Below are 22,766 nucleotides of genomic sequence, written 5' to 3' on the forward strand. Positions count from 1 at the left end.
ATGCAAATTGGCCTTACCAGTAGAAATTAACATAATTATTTGCCACATTAAAAATGCTTACCTTCAGTAACTGTGCCAGCACCACATGATTCTGTCAGTCCATAACCCTGACCAACCGGGCAGCAGAAGCAGACATTCATGAATCGTTGTGTCTGCGGAGACAGGGGTGCTCCACCAGACAGCATCATACGGACATTCCCTCCTAGCAGAGCCTTCACCTTTTTAAATAGTATCCTTGATAAAAGGGGTGATAAATGATTTTAATATATGCACAGATTATTCTTGGTGACACACTAATTTATAGGCTCTGGAAAAGATTTCTCAACTTTGGTTGAACACCTATATTTCAGGATCATTGTGATAATGAGAGGTGAACAAAGCAACAACTAGTAACACACTGAAAAAAATGCCAGAAAAACTCTTAAAAAGGCAAAAAGAAAAAGGTATGGTGTCAGGAAGCTACTTTGACACACAGTAAATGAAAGAAAAGGATGATGTCAAAGGAAAAAATGTAAAGTTACCTTTGGAACATTTAGTCATCCATCTTATTTCCTTTCCAATGAAAAATGTTTCCCCATCTCAACTCCCCAGCACCACATTTAAAATAACCGTTATATTCATACACTTAATATGCTATTTTATGAATACAATAAATCAGAAACCTTCACGCCAAATAAATCTTGAAAATCACTTTTTTGAGTTAGAAATGGCATTTTTTAAACTCAATTGTCTTGACACAAAAGTCTACTCCAGTTTTTCTTCGTGAGACCAAATATTATAATTAGCTCTTAAATATCTACTCAATTATTAAAATTTGTTAATTTGCCACGATCAGAGTTCAAGGTCCTCTGCTTGCTATATAAGCAATGAGGCTTAGAAGTGAATAAAAGAGAAATTCAACGTTATGATCGTGGTGGTGATGCTCAAACTAAATTAACTTGTCATTTACTTACTCATCTTCCCGATGTAAAAACACAAAAAGATTTAAAGGCTCAAACTACAGAGTCTATGAGATATACTTACAGATTGCAAAGCGGTGCATCATATCCCTTTTTGATCTGTTCCAATTTGTAATCATACCCTATCTTGAACAGAGTTTTCTGGATATAATTCATCTCTTGGACTTTGCTCATAACATTCTTATAAATTCTATCCATGATTTCCTAAAAGGCAAGCAACATATTAAATAATCTGAAAAGAACTACACCAACACTGAGACAGTCTTAGGCGAAAACACCTTATTTACAGTATCTTAGGTAAAAGTCTTTAGTAGAATGGAAATATTTATTATATTGTAGGATTAATTTCACTAACTTGTTCACTATTTCAAAAACACTAAGGACAAGTACAGGGGTTTCTTCAGTTCTACACACTGAGTTTATCTAAAAGTTTTAAAAAATTGACTGGAGAATAAATAGTTCATTCACCTATCACGTAAAGATAATTTTTTTTAAAATTCTTTTCTTCAAATATATTCACTTACTCTCAAATAGCACTAAAACATCCAACTATGTTGAATCTAATCCTGATGTTTTTCTTATTACTACCTTGTGACTCTTACAGCCTGGCAGAGAGTTTTACAGTTTCTTAAAATTCTTATGTCCCTATAATTTAGGCATTTCTATTCCATTTTAATAGAAGCTAAGATAACAACAACAACAACAAAAAATAGGATTCTTGTTCACAGCTCCTTGGAAAATTAGACGTAGGACTAGGTTTGGGATATACTGACTCCCAAGCTAATACATGCAAAACAGAAAACACCAAACAAACCAATAAAAGCCCCAACTATCACTAAATGATGTTTTCTTGGCATTACTTAGCACAAATTAACAAGAGTTATTGCATAAAACACACCTATTTATAAATACCTAGTTTTAAATATTTAAAATAGCAATTAATGTAAATTCAGTTGTGCTACCATGAATAACTCTGTGGATGGCTCTTTCAATATTAGAACAGAGTCATTCACAAATGAGGACAGCAGAACCAGCCCTTGCATTATGCTAAGTGAAATAAGTCAGACAGAAAAAGACAAATACTACATGATCTCACTTACATGCGAAACCTAAAAAAGATGAATTCATAGCAAGAGAGAGTAAATTGGTGGTTGGCCAGGTCTAGGGGGCGGGGGAAATGGGGAGATGTTGGTCAAAGGGTACAAACTTCCAGGTAAATAAGTCTAGAGATCTAATGTACAGCATGGTGACTACACTTAACAAGACTGTATTATATACCTGAAAGTTGGTAAAACAATAGATCTTAACTGTTCTCATCATAAACACACAAAGAGTAACTATGAGAGGTGATCAATGTGTTGATTAACATTACTGTGGTAATCATTCCACAATATACATGTATATCAAATCATCACACTGTACACCTTAAACTGACACAATGCTACGTGTCAATTATATGTCAATAAAGCTGCGGGGGGTGGTGCATGGTACAGTGTTGTTTTCTACATTTCCACAAAAGGTATCACTGCTGGATAACTGAAATCTTTGTTTATATCTGTGACTGAGAAATCCCAGAAGTTCCCTAAAAGGACTTCAACATCCTATAACTATCCTGCTTTAAAAAGTGTATGGAAACCAGACAAGGATGTCACAAAGAAAGAAACCTACAGGCCAATATCACTGATGAACATAGATGCAAAACTCCTCAACAAAATACTAGCAAACAGAATCCAACAGCACATTAAAAGGATCATACACCTGATCAAGAGGGGTTTATCCCAGGAATGCAAGGATTCTTCATTCAATATACACAAATCAATCAATGTGATACACCATATTAACAAATTGAAGAAGAAAAACCATATGATCAACTCAATAGATGCAGAGAAAGTTTTCGACAAAATTCAACACCCATTTATGATAAAAACCCTCCAGAAAGTAGGCATAGAGGGAACTTTCCTCAACATAATAAAGGCCACATATCACAAACCCACAGCCAACATCCTTCTCAATGGTGAAAACCTGAAACCATTTCCTCTATGATCAGGAACAAGACAAGGTTGTCCACTCTCACCACTATTATTCAACATAGTTTTGGAATTTTTAGCCACAGTAATCAGAGAAGAAAAAGAAATAAAAGGAATCCAAATCAGAAAAGAAGTAGTAAAGCTGTCACTGTTTGCAGATGACATGATACTATACTACATAGAGAATCCTAAACATGCTACCAGAAAACTACTAGAGCTAATCAACGAATTTGGTAAAGTAGCAGGATACAAAATTAATGCACAGAAATCTCTTGCATTCCTATACACGAAGGATGAAAAATCTGAAAGAAAAATTAAGGAAACACTCCCATTTACCACTGCAACAAAAAGAATAAAATACCTAGGAATAAACCTCCCTAAGGAGACAAAAGACCTGTATGCAGAAAACTATAAGACACTGATGAAAGAAATTAAAGATGATAGAAACAGATGGAGAGATATACCATATTCTTGGATTGGAAGAATCAACATTGTGAAAATGACTATACCACCCAAAGCAATCTACAGATTGAATGCAATTCCTATCAAACTACCAATGGCATTTTTCACAGAACTAGAACAAAAAACTTCACAATTTGTATGGAAACACAAAAGACCCTGAATACCCAAAGCAATCTTGAGAAAGAAAAACAGAGCTGGAGGAATCAGGCTCCCAGACTTCAGGCTATACTACAAGGCTACAGTAATCAAGACAGTATGGTACTGGCACAAAAACAAAAATATAGATCAATGGAACAGATAGAAAGCCCAGAGATAAACCCATGCACGTATGGTCACCTTATTTTTGATAAAGGAGGCAAGACTATACAATGGAGAAAATACAGCCTCTTTAATAAGTGGTGCTGGGAAAACTGGACAGGTACATGTAAAAGAATGAAATTAGAACACTCCCTAACACCATACACAAAAATAAACTCAAAATGGATTCAAGACCTAAATGTAAGGCCAGATGCTATAAAACTCTTAGAGGAAAACATAGGCAGAACACTCTATGACATAAATCACAGCAAGATCCTTTTTGACCCACCTCCTAGGGAAATGGAAATAAAAACAAAAATAAACAGATGGGACCTAATGAAACTTAAAAGCTTTTGCACAGCAAAAGAAACCATAAACGAGACCAAAAGACAACCCTCAGAATGGGAGAAAATATTTGCAAATGAAGCAACTGACAAAGGATTAATTTGCAAAATATATAAGCAGCTCATGCAGCTCAATACCAAAAAATCAAACCACCCAATCCAAAAATGGGCAGAAGACCTAAATAGATATTTCTCCAGAGAAGATATACAGATTGCCAACAAACACATGAAAGGATGCTCAACATCAGTAACCATTAGAGAAATGCAAATCAAAACTACAATGGGGTATCACCTCACATTGGTCAGAATGACCACCATCAAAAAATCTACAAACGATCAATGCTGGAGAGGGTCTGGAGAAAGGGAACCCTCTTGCACTGTTGGTGGGAATGTAAATTGATACAGCCACTATGGAGAACAGTATGGAGGTTCCTTTAAAAATAGAACTACCATACGACCCAGCAATCCCACTATTGGGCATATACCCTGAGAAAACCATAATTCAAAAAGAGCCACGTACCACAGTGTTCACTGCAGCTCTATTTACAGTAACCAGGACAGAAGCAACCTAAGTGTCCATCGACAGATGAATGGATAAAGAAGATTTGGTACATATATACAATGGAATATTACTCAGCCATAAAAAGAAACGAAATTGAGTTATTTGTAGCGAGGTGGATGGACCTAGAGTCTGTCATATGGAGTGAAGCAAGTCAGAAAGAGAAAAACAAATACCGTATGCTAACACATATAAGTGGAATCTAAAACAAAAAAAAATGGCTGTGAAGAACCTAGGGGCAGGACAGGAATAAAGACGCAGACATAGAGAATGGACTTGAGAACGTGGGGAGGGAGAAGGGTAGGCTGGGACAAAGTGAGGGAGTGGCATGGACATATATACACTACCAAATGTAAAATAGATAGCTAGTGGGAAGCAGCCACATAGCACAGGGAGATCAGCTCGGTGCTTTGTGACCACCTAGAGGGGTGGGATAGGGAGCGTGGGAGGGAGATGCAAGAGGGAGGGGATATGGAGATATATGTATAGCTGATTCACTTTGTTATACAGGAGAAACTAACACAACATCGTGAAGCAATTATACTCCAATAAAGATGTTAAAAAAAAAGTGTATGTTATGCAAATGTCAAATCATGTAGTACACCTGAAACTAATATAATATTATACATCAACTATACTTCAATTTTAAAAATCACCCCGAAAGGAAATAAATAAATTGTACCATGTGTACCCTACCAATAAATCATGTGTATGTCATTTTTTTAAAGAAAGTATGTTGGGTGGCAGAGAGCATATGGGAGTGAGACAGATGTGTGAGAACCACTTCCAGCGCTCCTTCCAACACTATATACCAATCACAGGCACAGAAAGGGCTTAATGAGTAAGGAACACAACATAGTTGCAACAAGTTGGCAGGGTTTATTGTTAGCACATTCAGTCACCCTTTACCTCAACCTAACATTACATGACGTTCGGTGGAGTCACTGCTTATCAGCAGCGATTTACTCTGAATTCTCACACTGTGAATATGTGACCATTACAATACTAAATGGATCTTTTATTCTGACTCAGGAAAGAAACAAACTCAGAAGATAGAATCTATCAAAAACAATCGTCAATAATAAGATTTTTTAAAGGCCTATTTACAGACGAGTGGGAGGAGCTAAGGGAGCCAATAAGGTTTGGCGAAGCATCAATGGACTAGCAACACAGGAGGCCATTTACTATCCCTAGGTCTGAAGAAATAAGAGGAGAGAAGTATTACTGGACCCTGGTAGAGGATGGTAACCATGGGAAAGACCTGGTTAGAGCCAACAGGAAAGAGACTGTCCAATGAGCACCTGGCAACAAGTGCCACAAATCGCAGCCCAGCAGGGAGAGGCAAAGGCAGTAAGTATGCAGACTTCTCTCCCTGCCCTCTGAACTTTCATGAGCGCCAACAAGTGGCTAAGCCCTACCAGAAATCAGAAGGCAAGCAAGTCCTCCTGGTAATTCATCCACAGAACTTAGCCTCCCAAGACACAAAGTAAAGAAGAATGAACAATGGGTAATTAAAGGATACATAGCATATCAGCTAACTCCTGTTTATCTTTCAGGCCTAAATTCAGACATTACTTCCTAGACTCCTCGGCCCTCACGGCTCCCTAATTATGTTCTCTGATACTGTTTCCTAAGAACTCCTGGGTAATAAATCCAACATATCGTTTCCCAAAACAAAACACAATCCTAAATAGACAGCCATAGTGGTTAAGAAGTCTCTGCGATCAGACTGCTAAGAGTTCAAGCTTTAATGACCACCTATGGGCTCTGGGACCTTTGGCAAGTTTTTTTTTTTCTTTATAAAATGGGGATAACAGGACCCACCTAGCAGAGTCTTAGGGGGGATTAAGTGAGATGCTCCATCTAAAGCGCTTTAGCACAGTGTCTAGAACATACTTAAGTACTATGGGACCTATTATTACCACTGTATTATGCTTTTAATCAGAAGCCTCTCCTTTTAGTTTGTAAACTTGCTGAATTCTACGGCACCTGTAAATAAAAAAGCAAAGGCTACACTGATCTGTTCTAATTCTTTCGTTATTTGGTAATTTCGTAATTAGAAGCTAAAAAAAATTATCTTCCATCTGTAATTCTTAGAAAAAACTGAACACTTCATTGTGTAATCGCAGGCTTTCCGTGTGACAAAACAATTCTTTGAAAGATACTGGGATAAGATGTAAAGTCTGATCATGATACAAGCAGCGGTGATACTCCCACTGGAGTTTCGGAAGCCTAAAGCGCTAGAATATATTTGATTACACAAGTTAGAAACACTGTGTTAAATATCTCATAATTTATCATTATAAGGCTATAAAATGTAATGTCTTATTTTTATAAATGGCAGTATTTCACATAAGGATTTTGAATATCTAGAATTCAACTTTTTTCTCTGGGAGTTCTCTCAAATGACAGTTTCCTTACTCTTTCTTAGCCACCATAAGGGTCAGGAGGCTTGGATTCTAGAATCAGCTCTGCCATGAATCAGCTCTGCAACCCTGGGTACACTGCCCCAGTTCTCTAGGATGGCCTAGGTTGCCTCACTTTTGAATGAAGTCATTAAACAAAATGATCTTTAGAGTGTATTCTACCTTTAAAATATTATGACCAATTCTCAGACTAGGTAATTTGAGCTAGGTCAGTTTCATCACTTAATTTTCAAGAATTGGCAAACCCTAACAGGCACACTCTTCAGAAGTTTGCCATTTCATCTTTTCCCAGTGCTTAGCTAAGATTTTAAGGGACACGTTTGGCCACAATTTCCCCAAAGTAAAATTATTTTAAAATGTAGAAAAATACCTAAGAGTGTTACTGTTTTACAAGTCCAAGTGCAGGCAGTGAATAACATACATTCTGTACTCACCGGGACAGCTGCCATGAGTGAAGGCTTCAGTACAGTACAGTCTCCTTTGCTTCCCTTTTTAATTTTGCTGGACTAGAGTAAAGAAAAAGTAAATAGGATCAAGGAAAGAAACTTTCAGCAGAAAAGGTTATAATTCAAGTATTAACAAGAGCAAACACAGACATTTTTTTAACATCTTTATTGGAGTATAATTGCTTTACAATGGTGTGTTAGTTTCTGCTGTATAACAAAGTGAATCAGTTGTACATATATATATATATCCCCATATCTCCTCCCTCTTGCATCTCCCTCCCACCCTCCCGATCCCACCCCTCTAGGTGGTCACAAAGCACCGAGCTGATCTCCCTGTGCTATGCGGCTACTTCCCACTAGCTATCTATTTTACATTGGGTAGTGTATATGTGTCCATGCCACTCTCTCACTTTGTCCCAGCTTACCCTTACCCCTCCCCATATCCTCAAGTCCATTCTCTAGTAGGTCTGCGTCTTTATTCCCATCTTGCCCCTAGGTTCTTCGTGGCCTTTTTTTTTTTTTTTTTAGATTCCATGTATATGTGTTAGCATACGGTATTTGTTTTTCTCCTTCTGACATCACTGTATGACAGACTCTAGGTCCATCCACCTCGCTACAAATAACTCAATTTCGTTTCTTTTTATGGCTGAGTAATATTCCATTGTATATATGTACCACATCTTCTTTATCCATTCATCTGTCGATGGACACTTAGGTTGCTTCCATGTCCTGGCTATTATAAATAGAGCTGCAATGAATATTGTGGTACATGACTCTTTTTGAACTATGGTTTTCTCAGGGTATATGCCCAGTAGTGGGAGTGCTGGGTCGTATGGTAGTTTTATTTTTAGTTTTTTAAGGAAACTCCACACTGTTCTCCATAGTGGCTGTATCAATTTACATTCCCACCAACAGTGCAAGAGGGTTCCCTTTTCTCCACACCCTCTCCAGCATTTGTTGTTTCTAGATTTTTTGATGATGGCCATTCTGACTGGTGTGAGATGATATCTCATTGTAGTTTTGATTTACATTTCTCTAATGATTAATGATGCTGAGCATTCTTTCACGTGTTTGTTAGCAACGTGTGTATCTTCTTTGGAGAAATGTCTATTTAGGTCTTCTGCCCATTTTTGGATTGGGTTGTTTGTTTTTTTGATATTGAGCTGCATGAGCTGCTTGTAAATTTTGGAGATTAATCCTTTGTCAGTTGCTTCATCTGCAAATATTTTCTCCCATGCTGAGGGTTGTCTTTTGGTCTCGTTTATGGCTTCCTTTGCTGTGCAAAAGCTTTGAAGTTTCATTAGGTCCCATTTGTTTGTTTTTGTTTTTATTTCCATGTCTCTAGGAGGTGGGTCAAAAAGGATCTTGCTGTGATTTATGTCATAGACTGTTCTGCCTATGTTTTCCTCTAAGAGTTTGATAGTGTCTGGCCCTACATTTAGGGCAAAGACAGACATTTACACATGGAATATTATCTCTACTGCTCTGTGAGTTACCTGTTCCAACTAACGTAACCTACAAGTCTGAGGTATGAGTGCGTAAGTGCTTTATGATGTAGATTATTTCTTCTAGCACATTTCAGCCTTTCTTAGAGGAGAAACTCTGATCCAGGATAAAAGAAAATGGGATATTTTGGTAAACTGAGCATTTTTATTAATAACATATCACACATGGCACAGCCCATCCATTTTCAAACAAAAACAAAAACAAAAAGCAAAAAACTTCAACTAAGGTAGATAAAGCACTGAAACAAGCCTGAAGATCATTTTAACTTTCTCTGATTAGCCAAAAGGCAAAGCCACATCTCAAAGTCGCCACTATGAACATCAACTAACATCACACAGAAATACTAATTTGATAACATTTTGGCTGATAGAATACTGAAGACAACGGAAGTAATTATTTGTCTCAAAATGCTTTTAAAATATGTAAAATAAAGCAATGCTAACAAAGCCTCGTTATTTACTACAGCTGCATACTTTTGAAACCAAGGAGAAAGTTTTAGCTGAATCAAAGTATCTCATGTTTTAGTAATCTATTCTCAGCCAAACACTGTAACTTAATACGATCATGCCAATATACTGAAAAGCTTGTCACCTGGTCAGAGAGAGTAAGTGGAGAAGAATATCCAATCCTACAACCATAGGTAAAACAAGATATCTCTGCTGTCAATTCTAGTACATGAGCCAAAGGCAGGTAGCCAATATATGTGTCCTTTGGTCTAAAACAAAGTAAGAGAAACATTTTAGCCATTCTTACAAAGACACGATTAGAAACATCAATGACCTTATCGTTTTAATACAGACTAGAGAATGCCAAACATGAGCTCTGATTTCTAAGAAGAAAGCTGAGTAATTCTCTCTTACCCCAGTCCAGGAATTCTCTCACACTGGCCTGTCATTCCAGCTATCAAATTGCTATGATGCATCATCACTCCCTTAGGTCGGCCAGTAGAACCACTGGTGTACATGACGATAGCCAAGTCCGAAGGAGTTGGTCTATTTGGAGGAACGCTTGCTAAATAAATGACAAAGCAGCAAATTTTCTCTAGTTTCCAAGTCAAATTGCTAAGCAAAGGTAAGACTTTCAGATTTTGGCGTAATGGTAAACTATTTAAAACAAACACTCTCTACTGTTAATCACCACGAAAATGGTTATCAAATTCTGGTTACCTGCAATGAGAATTTCAAACTCAATCTGGCCCATCTTCTGGATGTTTAACCTAATCCCTGTCTGTTCATACCTCTCCACAGTGCTGTTTACAGGGCCTTGTTGTGGAAAGATATCTAAGATTCGGACAATCAGGAAGATAGAGTATTTTGTGTGAGCTCCTCAAGCCTCCGTTTTCTCATCTCTAAAATAAGACAGTTGGACGAGATTATGGTTCTTAACCACTGGTGGGCATGAGAATCACCTGTGGAACTTAAATAAAATACTATCTCTGGACCCTAGTTCTGAAAATTCTGATTCTATATGTCTGAAATGGATCAAAGCCTCCACAGGTGACACTCGTACACACTCCTGATTGAAAACCACTGGACTTGATTTTTTTCAAGTTTTTAGAAAAATAATTTTATTTTAAAATAATTGAACCATGGATATTGAATTAGAGAACCATTATACATTTAACATATTTTTATTAGATTCCAAGTAGCAAGTAAACTCCAAAGGATATCAAACCCAAACGATAATGTCTACTGTTTTGATTGTTGCTTCTTGAAATCTATACAGGAAATCATTGTTTAAAAGTATTGAAAGTGCAGTGAGATTAAAATTATAGCAGGAGATCCTTGCTCTCTGCTACACACACACACACACACACACACACGCTCACTCACTCCTGTAGTTAGAATACTTGGTATGTGTCTGGATTGGGGATTCTTTTGCATCTCCCAGAATTAGTGCTTTTTCCCCTATCGGGGCATACCATACTTTGATTCTTTTTAATCAAAATCAGACAGGAATTTTTGGAAACTAAGAAAAAGAGACAGTTTAAAGGGGTTTACAAGCCCTTCATTTCCTACCAAAGGTAATATCTAAACAGTTTCTAAACTTCATTTCTTCTTGCCCTCTGTCTGCAGGTAGGAACGTTTAATCATCTTAAGGGTCCCAGTGCCATCTCTACTTATTGAATGACTGGGGGAGGGAAATAGAGAGGTCTTCCCAACAGAATACAGTCAGCCACCTTGAGCAGGAATCTGCAGGATTTCTTTGCAAAGGACCAGACAGTAAATATTTTAGGCTTGGAGGGTCATATGGTCTGTGCCCAAACTACCCAACTTTGTTGCTGTAGCTGAAAGGAACCATAGGCAGTTGTTAAACAAATGGATGTGACTGTGTTCCAATCCAACTTCATTTAGAGAAACAGATGCAGGCTGGAGCTTGTTAACCTGTCTGCTAGAGTTGTGCTTCTCAAACTATCTGCTGTGAGGACCCTTTTTTCCCCTAATAATTTATGGATGGGTGCATTTGTAAAATACAATAAAAATGAATTACTGGAACAACGCAGTTAAAAAGACGTAACATAGAAGCTTAAAATTTTTAGATGAAACAGGCAACAAATTACATTTCAATAAATATAATTAGAATAGTCACACACAGGGAAAAAGAATTAGAGAAACTGTAAATGTTCCTTGAAAGTATCTCATTAATAAAGAGAACTGCTATTATAAGACATAACTTTTTTTGTCATTCCACGATACTAACTGAACAAAAAGTTGAGTGAAATTTCAATTCCCCATTTATTAACTGCCTACATGCACACTCTAAACAAACACTGTGTGTGTGTATATATATATATATATATATATATGTCAATATTTTAAATTTTAACATGACATGAATTTGCTTCCAGCTCTTAATCTATCTAACCTAGGTTGGATGGACAACAGTGCTGCTCACAAGAGAGAACGTATATCTAAACTGTTCATATAGTTTTTTAATAGCTTTATTGAGGTATAATTGATAATATAAAGAACTGAATATATTAATGTGTACAATTTGATGACTGACCATATACAAACATCCGTGATACAATCACCACAATCAGGGCAACAGGCGTGTCCATCACTTCCCTAAGTTTCCTTGTGTTCCTTTGTTGTTGCTGTTGTTGTTGTTTTTGATTTGATCTTTAAGGCGACATCAACTCTAAGATTCTAACATGCTAAGTTTTAAACAGCACACTGGGGCTTCCACTTTCAAGACAGTGTATTGTGCTAAGCTAGTAATCTCCTTTCCTTTCTAGAATACACCAAAATAACGAAGAATCCCCAGGTATATGATCGCAATTAAATAAATACAAGTTTAATACGGTTGTTGGATGCTAACAAATGAGTTTATACTCTGTATGATACTATAATGATAATACATGTCAGTATACATTTGTCCAAACCCGTAGGATGTGTAACACCCAGAGGGATCCCTAATGTAAACTATGGATTTGGGGTGATAATGATGTCAATGTAAGGTCATCAATTGTAACAAACATACTACTCTGGGATGCTGATAATGGGGGACGCTGTGCACGTGTGTACCTTCCCCTCAGTTTTGCTGTGAACCTAAAACTGCTCTACCAAATAAACTTTTTTACAAATCAGTTTATAAAATGAATCACATTTATATATACAAGTTAAAATAACCATTTTAAACAGTATGATTTAGTACTGAGATAACCAAAGATAAAGCTATACTTAAATGGGGTAATGTTAGTGCTCCTTAAAGGTATCTACTGTCATAGTTTATAAATCAAGCAAATAGGGACTGCATCCTTCTGATGACTGATGGAAGCGGCAGCAGTAGATATGTTAAGGTCTTCTCAGGCTAAGCACACAATGTGACACTTCACTTCTTGTCATCATCATAACAACTGTCTACTCAGGTAAAGGATCACCCCAAACATATGTGTCTTATTAACTGTAGAGATGAGCGGACTAGGTAGGACCTGTGGTCTGTCATGCTCTGGCTCACACAAAATTATGAGGACCAATACCCCCCCCCCCAGTTTTGTGCCAACAAATCCCTACCAATCAGGACTTCCCAGTCAAGTTTACCGCGATCTTGCAGGGTCAACCTGGTGTTGAGAGATAATTCTCCACGGGTCTCTTGAGTTTCTGTACATCTTGCGAGCAGAGGCACTGACTGTTCCAGGCTGTCTTTGCAAGGATGACTGCACAGTGAACAGCCTTGGAAGACAGAGAAAGTGTCTCCCTCCAGAGCAAGGAGCAGGCATGTTCACTGTCCAGTACAATAAAGATAATATCTCTCCCCAGAGCAAAGGGCAGGCATACTTATGCCTATGATAAAAGACTCGGATTACTCATCTAGTAGAGTATTGTGATCTTCTCATTAAACAGGAGAAAGAAAAATATTTCAATGGAGTACTTCATTTGCTCAACCCTCTGTCCTGATGACCAACTGACATTTTGATATAAGACACACTTAACTTGTTTCAAATGAAATAGCAGCTACCGTATCAGTGGTAGAATAAGCCAAGTACGGTTTTGGCAAACAGCTCTGCATCCTCTGAGACGTGATGAAAATCAGCAGCATTAAGCATTAAAAAAAAAAACAGTTTACTGAATGGAAGGCCTGAGATCTTTGCCTTACGTGAGTCCAGATTGGAAGGTTACAGCGGGTTTCTTTGAGAAAAGAAAAGTTTGGGAGCAACTGCCATAGCCTCAGCCATTTAGTAACATTTCAAACAGTGGTTACCTTCTTGAGGAGAAAGGGAGAGAAAAATCTGAATCGTATATGGTCTTGAGAGTTTTTAAACATTTTCAAAGTTTTCTGATTGAGTTATACAAAACTTGTTTCAAATCAGAGAACTTTACAGCTTTCACTTGCATTACTGCTTTTCCTAACCTACTGGAATAACAAGCCTTGAAGAGATTAATGCATTTGTTTTAACTGCTTTACTTACAGTTTTCTGGCTTGGATCCCAACTCTTCTACTGATTGCATGCTGTGAATCTCAAATCCTTCAGGGTATTCTGCCTTATTGATCGTCTTATTATCCACATAAATGATACGTTTAACACAGTTAATATCTAACAATGCAGTCTGTTGAGCAGAAAGAAAAGCCAGTTATTAAATATGGGTATGCAATAAACTCAATTCTTGAATATTCTCCTATACTGTCAAACACTGCCATGAATTAAAAGAAAATTTCATACTTACCTTAAGTTTACTCTCCAGAAGTTCAACACTAGTAATCAGATAGGTAGCCTCAGATTCATTTAACCCGTGAACTACAGCTTCTTTGCCAAGTGTGGCATATAAAGTCACAACTGCATAATAAAAAATGAACACAAAAGTTAAATGATAAACATTTCTTAGATATATTATCTAAGTCAACTTTTAATGACAGATATACTCACAGATGCAAAGACATTTTATAATCTCATTTGATTTCATAGTCTCTGCTATTACCCTTCAACCTTGCCTCAAACTTCCTGGTAGTCACAAATCTTTCTTACAAATTTTCGGGATTCTAACTTTTTAAACCTAAAGAAACCCAGAAACACTGGAAGTGCCACAAACTGGGCAAAAGTCATCAGTCAATTCAGTTTCTCAAGGCCAACAGGTTCTGGCTGAACACTTGCTTGGAAAACAAGAGGATCTCAGGACAATTTCACATGTAAGTGAAGCCCACTCTCTCCCCCTCCAAAAACACCAGGCACTTACGAGGAAAGTTGTACTTAAAGCAGGTCTGTGCTGCAATCATCCATTCAGCCCTGGTCTCACAGAAAATGGCAATAGTGCTCTTTGGTTTCAGTCCCAATGCAGCGAGTCCACTACCAAAGTTATTCACTCTGCGGTTCACTTCGAGATAGTTCATCCATTTATAATTCCCAAGAATTAACTGTTAAAGTGAGACATTCTGTAATATTAGCATATGTACTCAAACAAGCAATTAACATACTATTCAAAGTGTAGAACTCTAAAAATATCCTTAAGTGAATTACACAGATGCTGTGAGCACCTTCTGAGAATTAGTTACGGGCACTATAATGGAACGCCAGCATGTTTTAAATGCACTTGATTTATAATAAAGTGTACCTTCCCCTTTAAAAACAATAGGAAGCACAAAAATGCTTTACCTTCTTAAAAACCTTTCCATTTGGCTGCATTTCATTTTCTTCACTTAGGATTTCCCTGGTCCCCAGGCTGTCCTTCTTCCCAAACTTGGATACGGCATGATCGAATAATTTATCCAGGGTGTCTGCTCCAGGGATGTCTATGACAGCTAGCGAGTCGAAGTGCGTGACAGAGCGATACGGACTTCCAGGTTTGTCTGAGGTGGGCTTAGCTTTTATTCTCTTTGCCATAGCGTTTTTCTTCTTGGCATTGGTAAGAAAATACCACGGAATAAATACAAGGGCACTGTATATTGTTATTAACAAGTGGATAGGCAGCAAAATAATGGTGAGCACAGTTTGCTTAAGTTTCATAGTGGCAAGGCTTCTAAAATGGTGTTTATTTCTTGTTATTCTTTGGCTTCAGAAAGCCTGATTTTGCTGAAGAAGGCAATAATGGAAGCAGTAGTGAGAGTAGCAGAAGAGTCAAGGCAGTTCAATTTTAACGATACAGATAAGAGTTAGTAATCTTTGGAAGCCGACAATAAAGTACACCTGTAGGTGAAGACAACAAACCAGGCAGAGAGCAGGGAAAACAAAACAAAACAAAAACAAAACAAAAGAGTATTAGCAAGTTGATAGACCACTGATTTAAATACTCAGGTCTTTATTAGTTGCTATAATTGATTTGATACAAGAAAGCGGAAATAACTGGTCTGAAAGACTGGCATTTTCCAGTTTTAATCATTATGGCCATAAATTTTAAATTTAATTTTTATAGGTTTTTAGGTATACTACACATCACTCTGTAAGTCAGTCGTGTAACACTTATAGTGCCTATATGAGTGCAGGCATGTGGTATTTAAGTTTGGCTAAACTTTGGGAGAGTAGTGAATGCCAATATTGAGGTTTCTCTTAAATATGTATATGTAAACTGGACAGCTTTAAATAGGATTTGGTTTTGTTTCCAAAAGAGAGAAAAATTCTACCAATTTTGGTTTATTTCTCAAAGATCAAACCAGAAATATTATTCTGAGTTGTTCTTTAAAATAATTTCTTGGTAATGCTATTCACTACCTCCTATCCCCCAAACTGGAGCAATACAATCATAAAATCATTTCCTACTTGTCCACTTTTGTGCTCAAAATTGCACTAGTTGCCTGGGAGTGGTAGTATTAAGTCCAAAGTAGTGTAAGTCCTGGCCCTTGCTCATTACGAGTTAACACTTGTGAGACCATCAGCACACAAGATAGATCCAGTGTTTTCAAACTTTGTTTGCAGGAGAAGGTGGCAGCAAAACCATTTCTTCAAATAAACACTCATGCAGACTTCCCATATATAGACACTAAAGTGGAACTGCTCTGGCTGAAGCAGGGATTGGGGGTGCCCAGAGTCCCACCCTGGACTTCCTGGAATCCCACTCCCGAAGTGACCACTGGACCTTTTCCGATGAAAAGCCTGTGGAAATACCTAAGTGCTATGGTGTGCACTGCAAGCAATAAATGCGATAGCAGTTCAGAGCAAGTGCAAAATGGTCCACAGTTATTAGGGTAGGCTTTGTGGAGATTAGACTTAAGCTGGACCTTATGTCAGGAATCTGGAAACAAAGGAGAAAGAATGGAGGTCATTCTGGGCTGGGGAACCACATGATAAAAGATGAAGAGGTAGAAATGAAAGGACTTTGGGAGAGGAGAGACTGCCAAAAAAATGGACACTCACCTGAGTGGGGCACAGAGTACTCGCTGGCTAAACGGGCCACAGTAGTACAGGGTCTGACAAATCAGGCAAAGTAGTTTTGATTTGATTTGACAGGAAACTGGAGGCCACTGCAGGTCAGAAAAAACAGTGCCAAATGGAAAGGAACTGCAGAAACAGCCTCAGGGAGAATAATGTCTCTCCAGGAACTTGCCTTCAGCTGAGAAAGCTATTTTGGAGATGGCGGTATATTTCAACTACAAAAATTAAAATATTAGTTCACTTTGAGGAGACAAATTGAAGTGCATCCTTCTGCAACTCTTGTGGAAATGGACTACTGACCCCAAGAGAGTTGTGCGTTTTTACACCAACTACTATAAAATGGTTGGCTTAATCCTTAATCCTGCCTCTGCTTTTGTTCATGTCCTTCAACTGAGTGTGGTGAAATGAGCAAGAAACTACAGGTGAAAAGACCTGGGTTTCAGACCCCATCTCTGTCACTGACTGGCGGCTGTATAACCTTGGGCAAAACAATCTGTCTGAGCTTAGGATCTGACTAGATCAGTAGCCCTTAACTTCCTAGAGGTGATGGGCCCCTTTCAGCATCCAATGAGAACTATGAACCCAGTTCCCCTCAGAAAGATATGCAAAATGGTATACACAAATTCAGGGGATTCCTGAGTTCCCTGGAATCCATCCATGAACACCAAAGGGTGACACCACCCTTACACTAAAAATTTCTGGCCTAGATGATTTCCTGGGGCCCTTCCAACTTTAATTTTATGATTTACTATACCTAGAAATTGCTTTCTCAGTCTCTTGGACAAGTCTGGTCATTCATTTTTTCAAGACAAGGTACATCAAGTGTCTATCATAGTGCTTGATCCTCAATATGCAAGATTCCCTCTAACAATCCTCTCCTCCATCAGACATTCCATGACTACCCAAATCCTTGATAATCTTTCCTTTTTCTAATTTCCCACATCACTTGAAATGTCTACCACTCATTCTGATCCTTGATTATACCATCATTTTTAAACATCTAAGCACCTAAAGCACAGACCAGGAGTTCTCAACCCTATCAAACCCAACACCTCTTTGTTATAACAAATACTTCATAATACTCCTTTATAAACCTTAAAGGAGAGTCACAGATGATAGTCTACCCACACACACAATTTTTTAAAATAATTCTTTACTGGTAATATAAAGAAGTACTGAAAGGAAATCAATTCAAAATAAATACTTATTTCAATATGTAAATTATCAGGGACAATACCAGAAGTACCACCTCAGGCTCACCCTTGGGGCTGAAGAAGTAGAAGACAGCTTTTGAAGAGCTTACAATCTAGCTAGATTTAAACTGTATTGTATGTGTTCAGTCATTCATGTTGTTACATACACTTAATTTTTTAAACAGATTTGCCTTAAGTCTTGGAGGTAGGGAAACATCTACTTAATCCTCGTAGTACAGAGACACATACACATAAACACACACACACACACAGAGTACACAAGGCTCAAAGAACATTCAGGTAAAGAGAGATCAGAGAGGTCGTTTAGTCCAGAAGTTTTCTAATTCTTTCTGGTGGTACTGGGGGCAGGGGGCGAGGCATGGCTCATTCATTTGAATAAAATCTTATGTGGACGTGAAAACACAAGTACAGATAAAAGCAAAAGGCAGAGTTGCTTTGGTGGGAGCACACTGGAACCTCCATTTCAGCTGAATATTTGAGCCACTGATATCGTCTGATCTTCCATCTCAAAGAGAAGCAAATGTTGTGACAGTACAAACTGTAACCAAGGCCTGTCCCCAGTGTTACATCCAGCCTATTGATACATTCGTTAAAAAAAAAAAAAGATCTGAACACCTACTATGTGTAAGTTTTGAACACTTAACACAAAGATGAGTAAAACATGTTCTCAATCCTTTACATGCACGTGTGCATGTACATATGTGTCCATATGTATGGCAGGGTGCAGGGAGATGAGTTCACAAATATATACAGTAGAATATGATAGATCCCATCAGAGAAACAAGAATGAAACGCTAAAGGTATTCAAAAGAGGGATGAGATTACATCCAGTTTTGGGGGGACAAAAAGAGGGAGGACGGAGAACCATCCAGAAAGGTTTCACAAAATAGCACGGTATTTGGAGTCTGTATGAAGGATGGATATGTTTTCAAAAGGAGAGGACAAAGATTGGGAAATGAGGACAGTCCTCATGGACTGGGGAATGGATGGGGGCAGAACTGCAGGATGTATCAGAAAACAGCAAGTAGAGTGGCAGATGCTTTCGAGCTTTCTGTGGAAAGTGCTGTTCCCCTTTTATGATCTAAGTCAATGGGAAAATTGAATTATTTCAGAGTCAACGTTACTAGAACGCCACTATACTATAAGAGACACGTGTATGATGATTTGGCAACTCAAGACTATGCACCCCGCTATTATGTTAGGGGAAAATGAATTGTTCTCTAAAGAAGAGAAAGTCTGATATCCTGGGTGGTACATGGACTAAACAAAGTTAGGAGGTCTGGCTTCTAACCTCAGCGTCTGCTCTTATGTGTGACTTCGGATGAGATATATGACCTCTCACCTAAAAGCTCTGTACCAGTGGCATTGCGTGTAAAACAGGAATACCGCTTGTGTTATCTACTTCGTGCCCCTGTTGGGAGAATCCTTCGTCTGATCCGGCTTCAATTTCATGAGCATTAATAATCAGTTCCTGGAATACACTTTCGACCTGCTTGCATCTCTCCCTCTTCATTGTACTCACTCAGCTAAACCACAACCTGGTTAAATCCCGTCCGCCACCTAATCTGCACCCATCCCCATGCAGCTGAATTTGGCTAGAGAAAAACCCAGCTGTGCTGAACGCCCCCCTTTAGATCCATGATTGCTCCCTCAAAGGGACCCTTGAAGCTGCACGGAAACCATGCTGCCCTAGCGTCCACTAGGCCATCCAGAGGCTTGCTCTCCTGGGGTTTGCTCTCCTGGGGTTACACTTTGTTCTCTCTCTTCAGACCACCGAGGCTCCTCTGCCATCCTCATCCTCAGCTGCTGACCTGGCTTACCAGTTGGCTGAGAAAACTAAAACGATCTGAAGAGAACTTCCACAGACTCCCACCAGTGTGTCTCCCCATCTACTCGGATCTGTGGCCATGTGCTCTCTTCTTTCCCATGACTAGAGATGGACTAGTGATGCTCCTAGCTAAGGCCAACCCCTTCACTTGTGTGTGACACCCCTGTCTAGACCAGAAAGACCTGGTGGTGCCACTCTACTGATTCTTCCCTCTCTCTCCAGCCTCATTAATTTTTCCGGCTCGAATCGGTTCCATCAGCATCCTAACAGGCTTTTATTTCTTTCATCTTAAAAACCACTCCCTCTCTGTAGGAGAAGGAGAAGAGTTGTCTCTGTGCTCTCTCACCCAGCTCCCTCCTCCTATTTTCTCTTGAACCCACTACGCTCAGGCTTTCCCCTCTACCATTCCACAAAATTGCTCTGATCAAGTTCACTGATGACTTCCATGTTGTCAGATCCCAAGGTCAATTAAAGCTCAGTCCTCATCCCCTTTGACCCACTACCAGCCTTTAGCCCCGTTGACCCCTCTTTTCCTGCTGGAAACTTCTTCACTTGGCTTCCAGTAGACCCCATTCTTCAGGTTTTCTTCCGACTTCCCTGGCCATTCCTTCTCCATCTTCTTTGCTGCTTCTTCCTCATCTCCCTGACCTCTAAACGCTATAGTGCTCAGTCCTTGAACCTTTTCTTTATCTATGCTCACTCCCATGGTGATCTCATTTAGTCTCACAGCTTTAATTAGCATATATATGGTGATGACTCTCAAAATGTCCCCCCTTAGCCTGGAGGTCTCCCTTAGACACCTAGGTTTGTATATCCAACTGTTTCCTCAACAGATCCATTTAGATATCAGTTACATATTCAAATTTAATACATATGTTGAAAATTGAGCCACTGATCGTCCTCCCACAAACCTAGCACACCCAGTCTTGCCCATTTCTGTAGTTCCAGTTGCTTTGACCAAAAGCCTTCGATGACCAGGTTCACTTTCACTCCCCTCTCTTTCTCACACATTCCACACCCAATTCAACAGCAAATCCTACCAGCTCTACTTACAAAACAGATATCAAATTCAACTACTTCTCACCACCTCTACTGCTACCATCCTGGCTCAAGCCACTATCCTCTCTCACCTGGATAAATGCAATAGCCAATCGGATCTCCCTGCTTCCACCTTTATAATAAATTCTAAACTCAGCAGCCAGAGTGCTCTAGTTCAAGTTCAAGTTAGACCATACCATTCCTCTGCTCAAAATCTTTCAAAGAATCCCCATATGACTCATTCAGAAATACAGTCCTTACTCAGACCTAGGAGACGGGATCTGTCCTCCACCTCAAGTTTCCATCTTCATCTCCGACACTTTTCCCTGCCTCATTCTGCTACCGTCCCACTTGTTCCTTGCTGTTTCTGGGACACACCAAGCATGACCCTGCCTCAGGGTCCTTGTACATGCTATTCTCTTTGCCTGGAATGTTCTTCTAAGATACCTGCACAGCTTATTCTCTCACCTTCTTTTTGTCTTTACTCAAATATCACCTTCTCAGTGAGGCCTTCTCTAGCCACTCCAAAATTGAACCCCAAGACCTCCTATCCCTTTCTCGCTTTATTATTCTCCCTAGTACTTGTAACTACTATGTCATATGCTTTATTTTTCATGTTTATTATGAATGCCCCCATTAGAACATAAAAGCTCCAGGAGGCAGAGAGTTTATTGTTTGCTGCTGAATCCTCCTACAACAGTATCTCTGTGTGTTAACTGTTCAATAAACTTGTTGACTGAAATAAGAATGGACATGGAGGGACTTCCCTGGTGGTCCAGAGGTTAAGAATCCGCCTGCCAAGGCAGGGGACATGGGTTAGATCCCTGGTCCGGGAAGATCCCATATGCCTCAGGGCAACTAAGCCTGTGCGCCACAACTACTGAGCCTGCGCTCTAGAGCCCATGAGCCACAACTACTGAGCCCATGTGCCACAACTACTGAAGCCCGAGCGCCTAGAGCCCGTGCTCCGCAACGAGAAGCCACCGCAATGAGAAGCGTGCACACTGCAATGAAGAGTAGCCCCCGCTCGCCGCAACTAGAGAAAGCCCGTGAGCAGCAATGAAGACCCAGCGCAGCCAAAAAAAAAAAAAAAAAGGAATGGACATGGATTGCTCTGAAACTATAAAGTAAAAATGGACGTAAGTGCAATAGCCGGAAGACAACCAACCTTAGTCATCTTCTTAAAAAATCACTTGTCCATGCCAACACTCTAGGAAATGGTATACTCTTAAAAGCCCCTGGTAATTAATTTGAACACGTATTTAGTTGCTTGCGAGAAAATATGAAACTGGAAAAACTGCCTGTTACATGGAGGGAAAAGACAGTTGTTATAAAAGCAAGAGGGTTACAGAATTTTTACTATGTGCTTTTTCACGGATGCCTTTCAGAGAGGAATGCTGTCCTGCCATGTATGAAGAGAAATACTGCTGTCCCACCAGGAGGACGTAAACTCTGAGTTGCGCTTCCTTGAAATCAAGTGTTGCATTTGTAGTTCAGCTGTAAAAGGGCAGGGCATCAGCTTCAGTCAGGGGATAGCTAATCCTTCCTGTTGATGTTCGGCATTCTATATGAGAATCAGATTAATAACCACTTATTGAGCCTGTACTAGGAGCTAGGCACTGTGCTCAGTCCTTTAGATACATTATTTCATTTAGTCCATCAGAAAACCCTTTTGAAGTAATACCCTGATGACATAGCTGATGATAGAACAGTCTCAGACAGATCATTTGCCCAAGTTAACACAGCTAAGTAGGGATTTGGACCCAGGTCTATCTGATTTTAAAGTCCATACTTTCAGCTGTACTGTCTGTGACCTTGGTCATACTGGTATAATCTAAATGGGTGAGAGTGACAAA

At 39.1% G+C, this 22,766-nt stretch overlaps 1 protein-coding gene across 7 annotated transcripts in view; it reads right to left on the reverse strand.

Moving 5' to 3' along the window:
• Positions 1-22,766, reverse strand: part of ACSL4 (acyl-CoA synthetase long chain family member 4) — an 84,191-nt gene that overhangs the window by 17,140 nt on the left and 44,285 nt on the right. For 2 of the 7 annotated variants that reach the window (XM_082681083.1, XM_082681082.1), the window contains exons 3-12: positions 16,813-16,919; positions 15,118-15,648; positions 14,702-14,879; positions 14,195-14,304; positions 13,939-14,077; positions 9,887-10,037; positions 9,618-9,741; positions 7,509-7,580; positions 1,024-1,163; positions 62-234 (exon numbers count right to left, since the gene is read on the reverse strand). In XM_082681083.1, the coding sequence (XP_082537209.1) occupies positions 62-234; positions 1,024-1,163; positions 7,509-7,580; positions 9,618-9,741; positions 9,887-10,037; positions 13,939-14,077; positions 14,195-14,304; positions 14,702-14,879; positions 15,118-15,468 (1,438 nt within the window). In that variant the 5' untranslated portion in view covers positions 15,469-15,648; positions 16,813-16,919. The remainder of the gene's footprint in view (positions 1-61; positions 235-1,023; positions 1,164-7,508; positions 7,581-9,617; positions 9,742-9,886; positions 10,038-13,938; positions 14,078-14,194; positions 14,305-14,701; positions 14,880-15,117; positions 15,649-16,812; positions 16,920-22,766) is intronic. The other 5 variants (XM_082681087.1, XM_082681085.1, XM_082681086.1 and 2 more) reach the window with 5 other exon arrangements.

This window comes from Grampus griseus, assembly GCF_964374135.1.
Source record: "Grampus griseus genome assembly, chromosome: X".
In the NCBI taxonomy this organism is placed as follows: domain Eukaryota; kingdom Metazoa; phylum Chordata; class Mammalia; order Artiodactyla; family Delphinidae; genus Grampus; species Grampus griseus.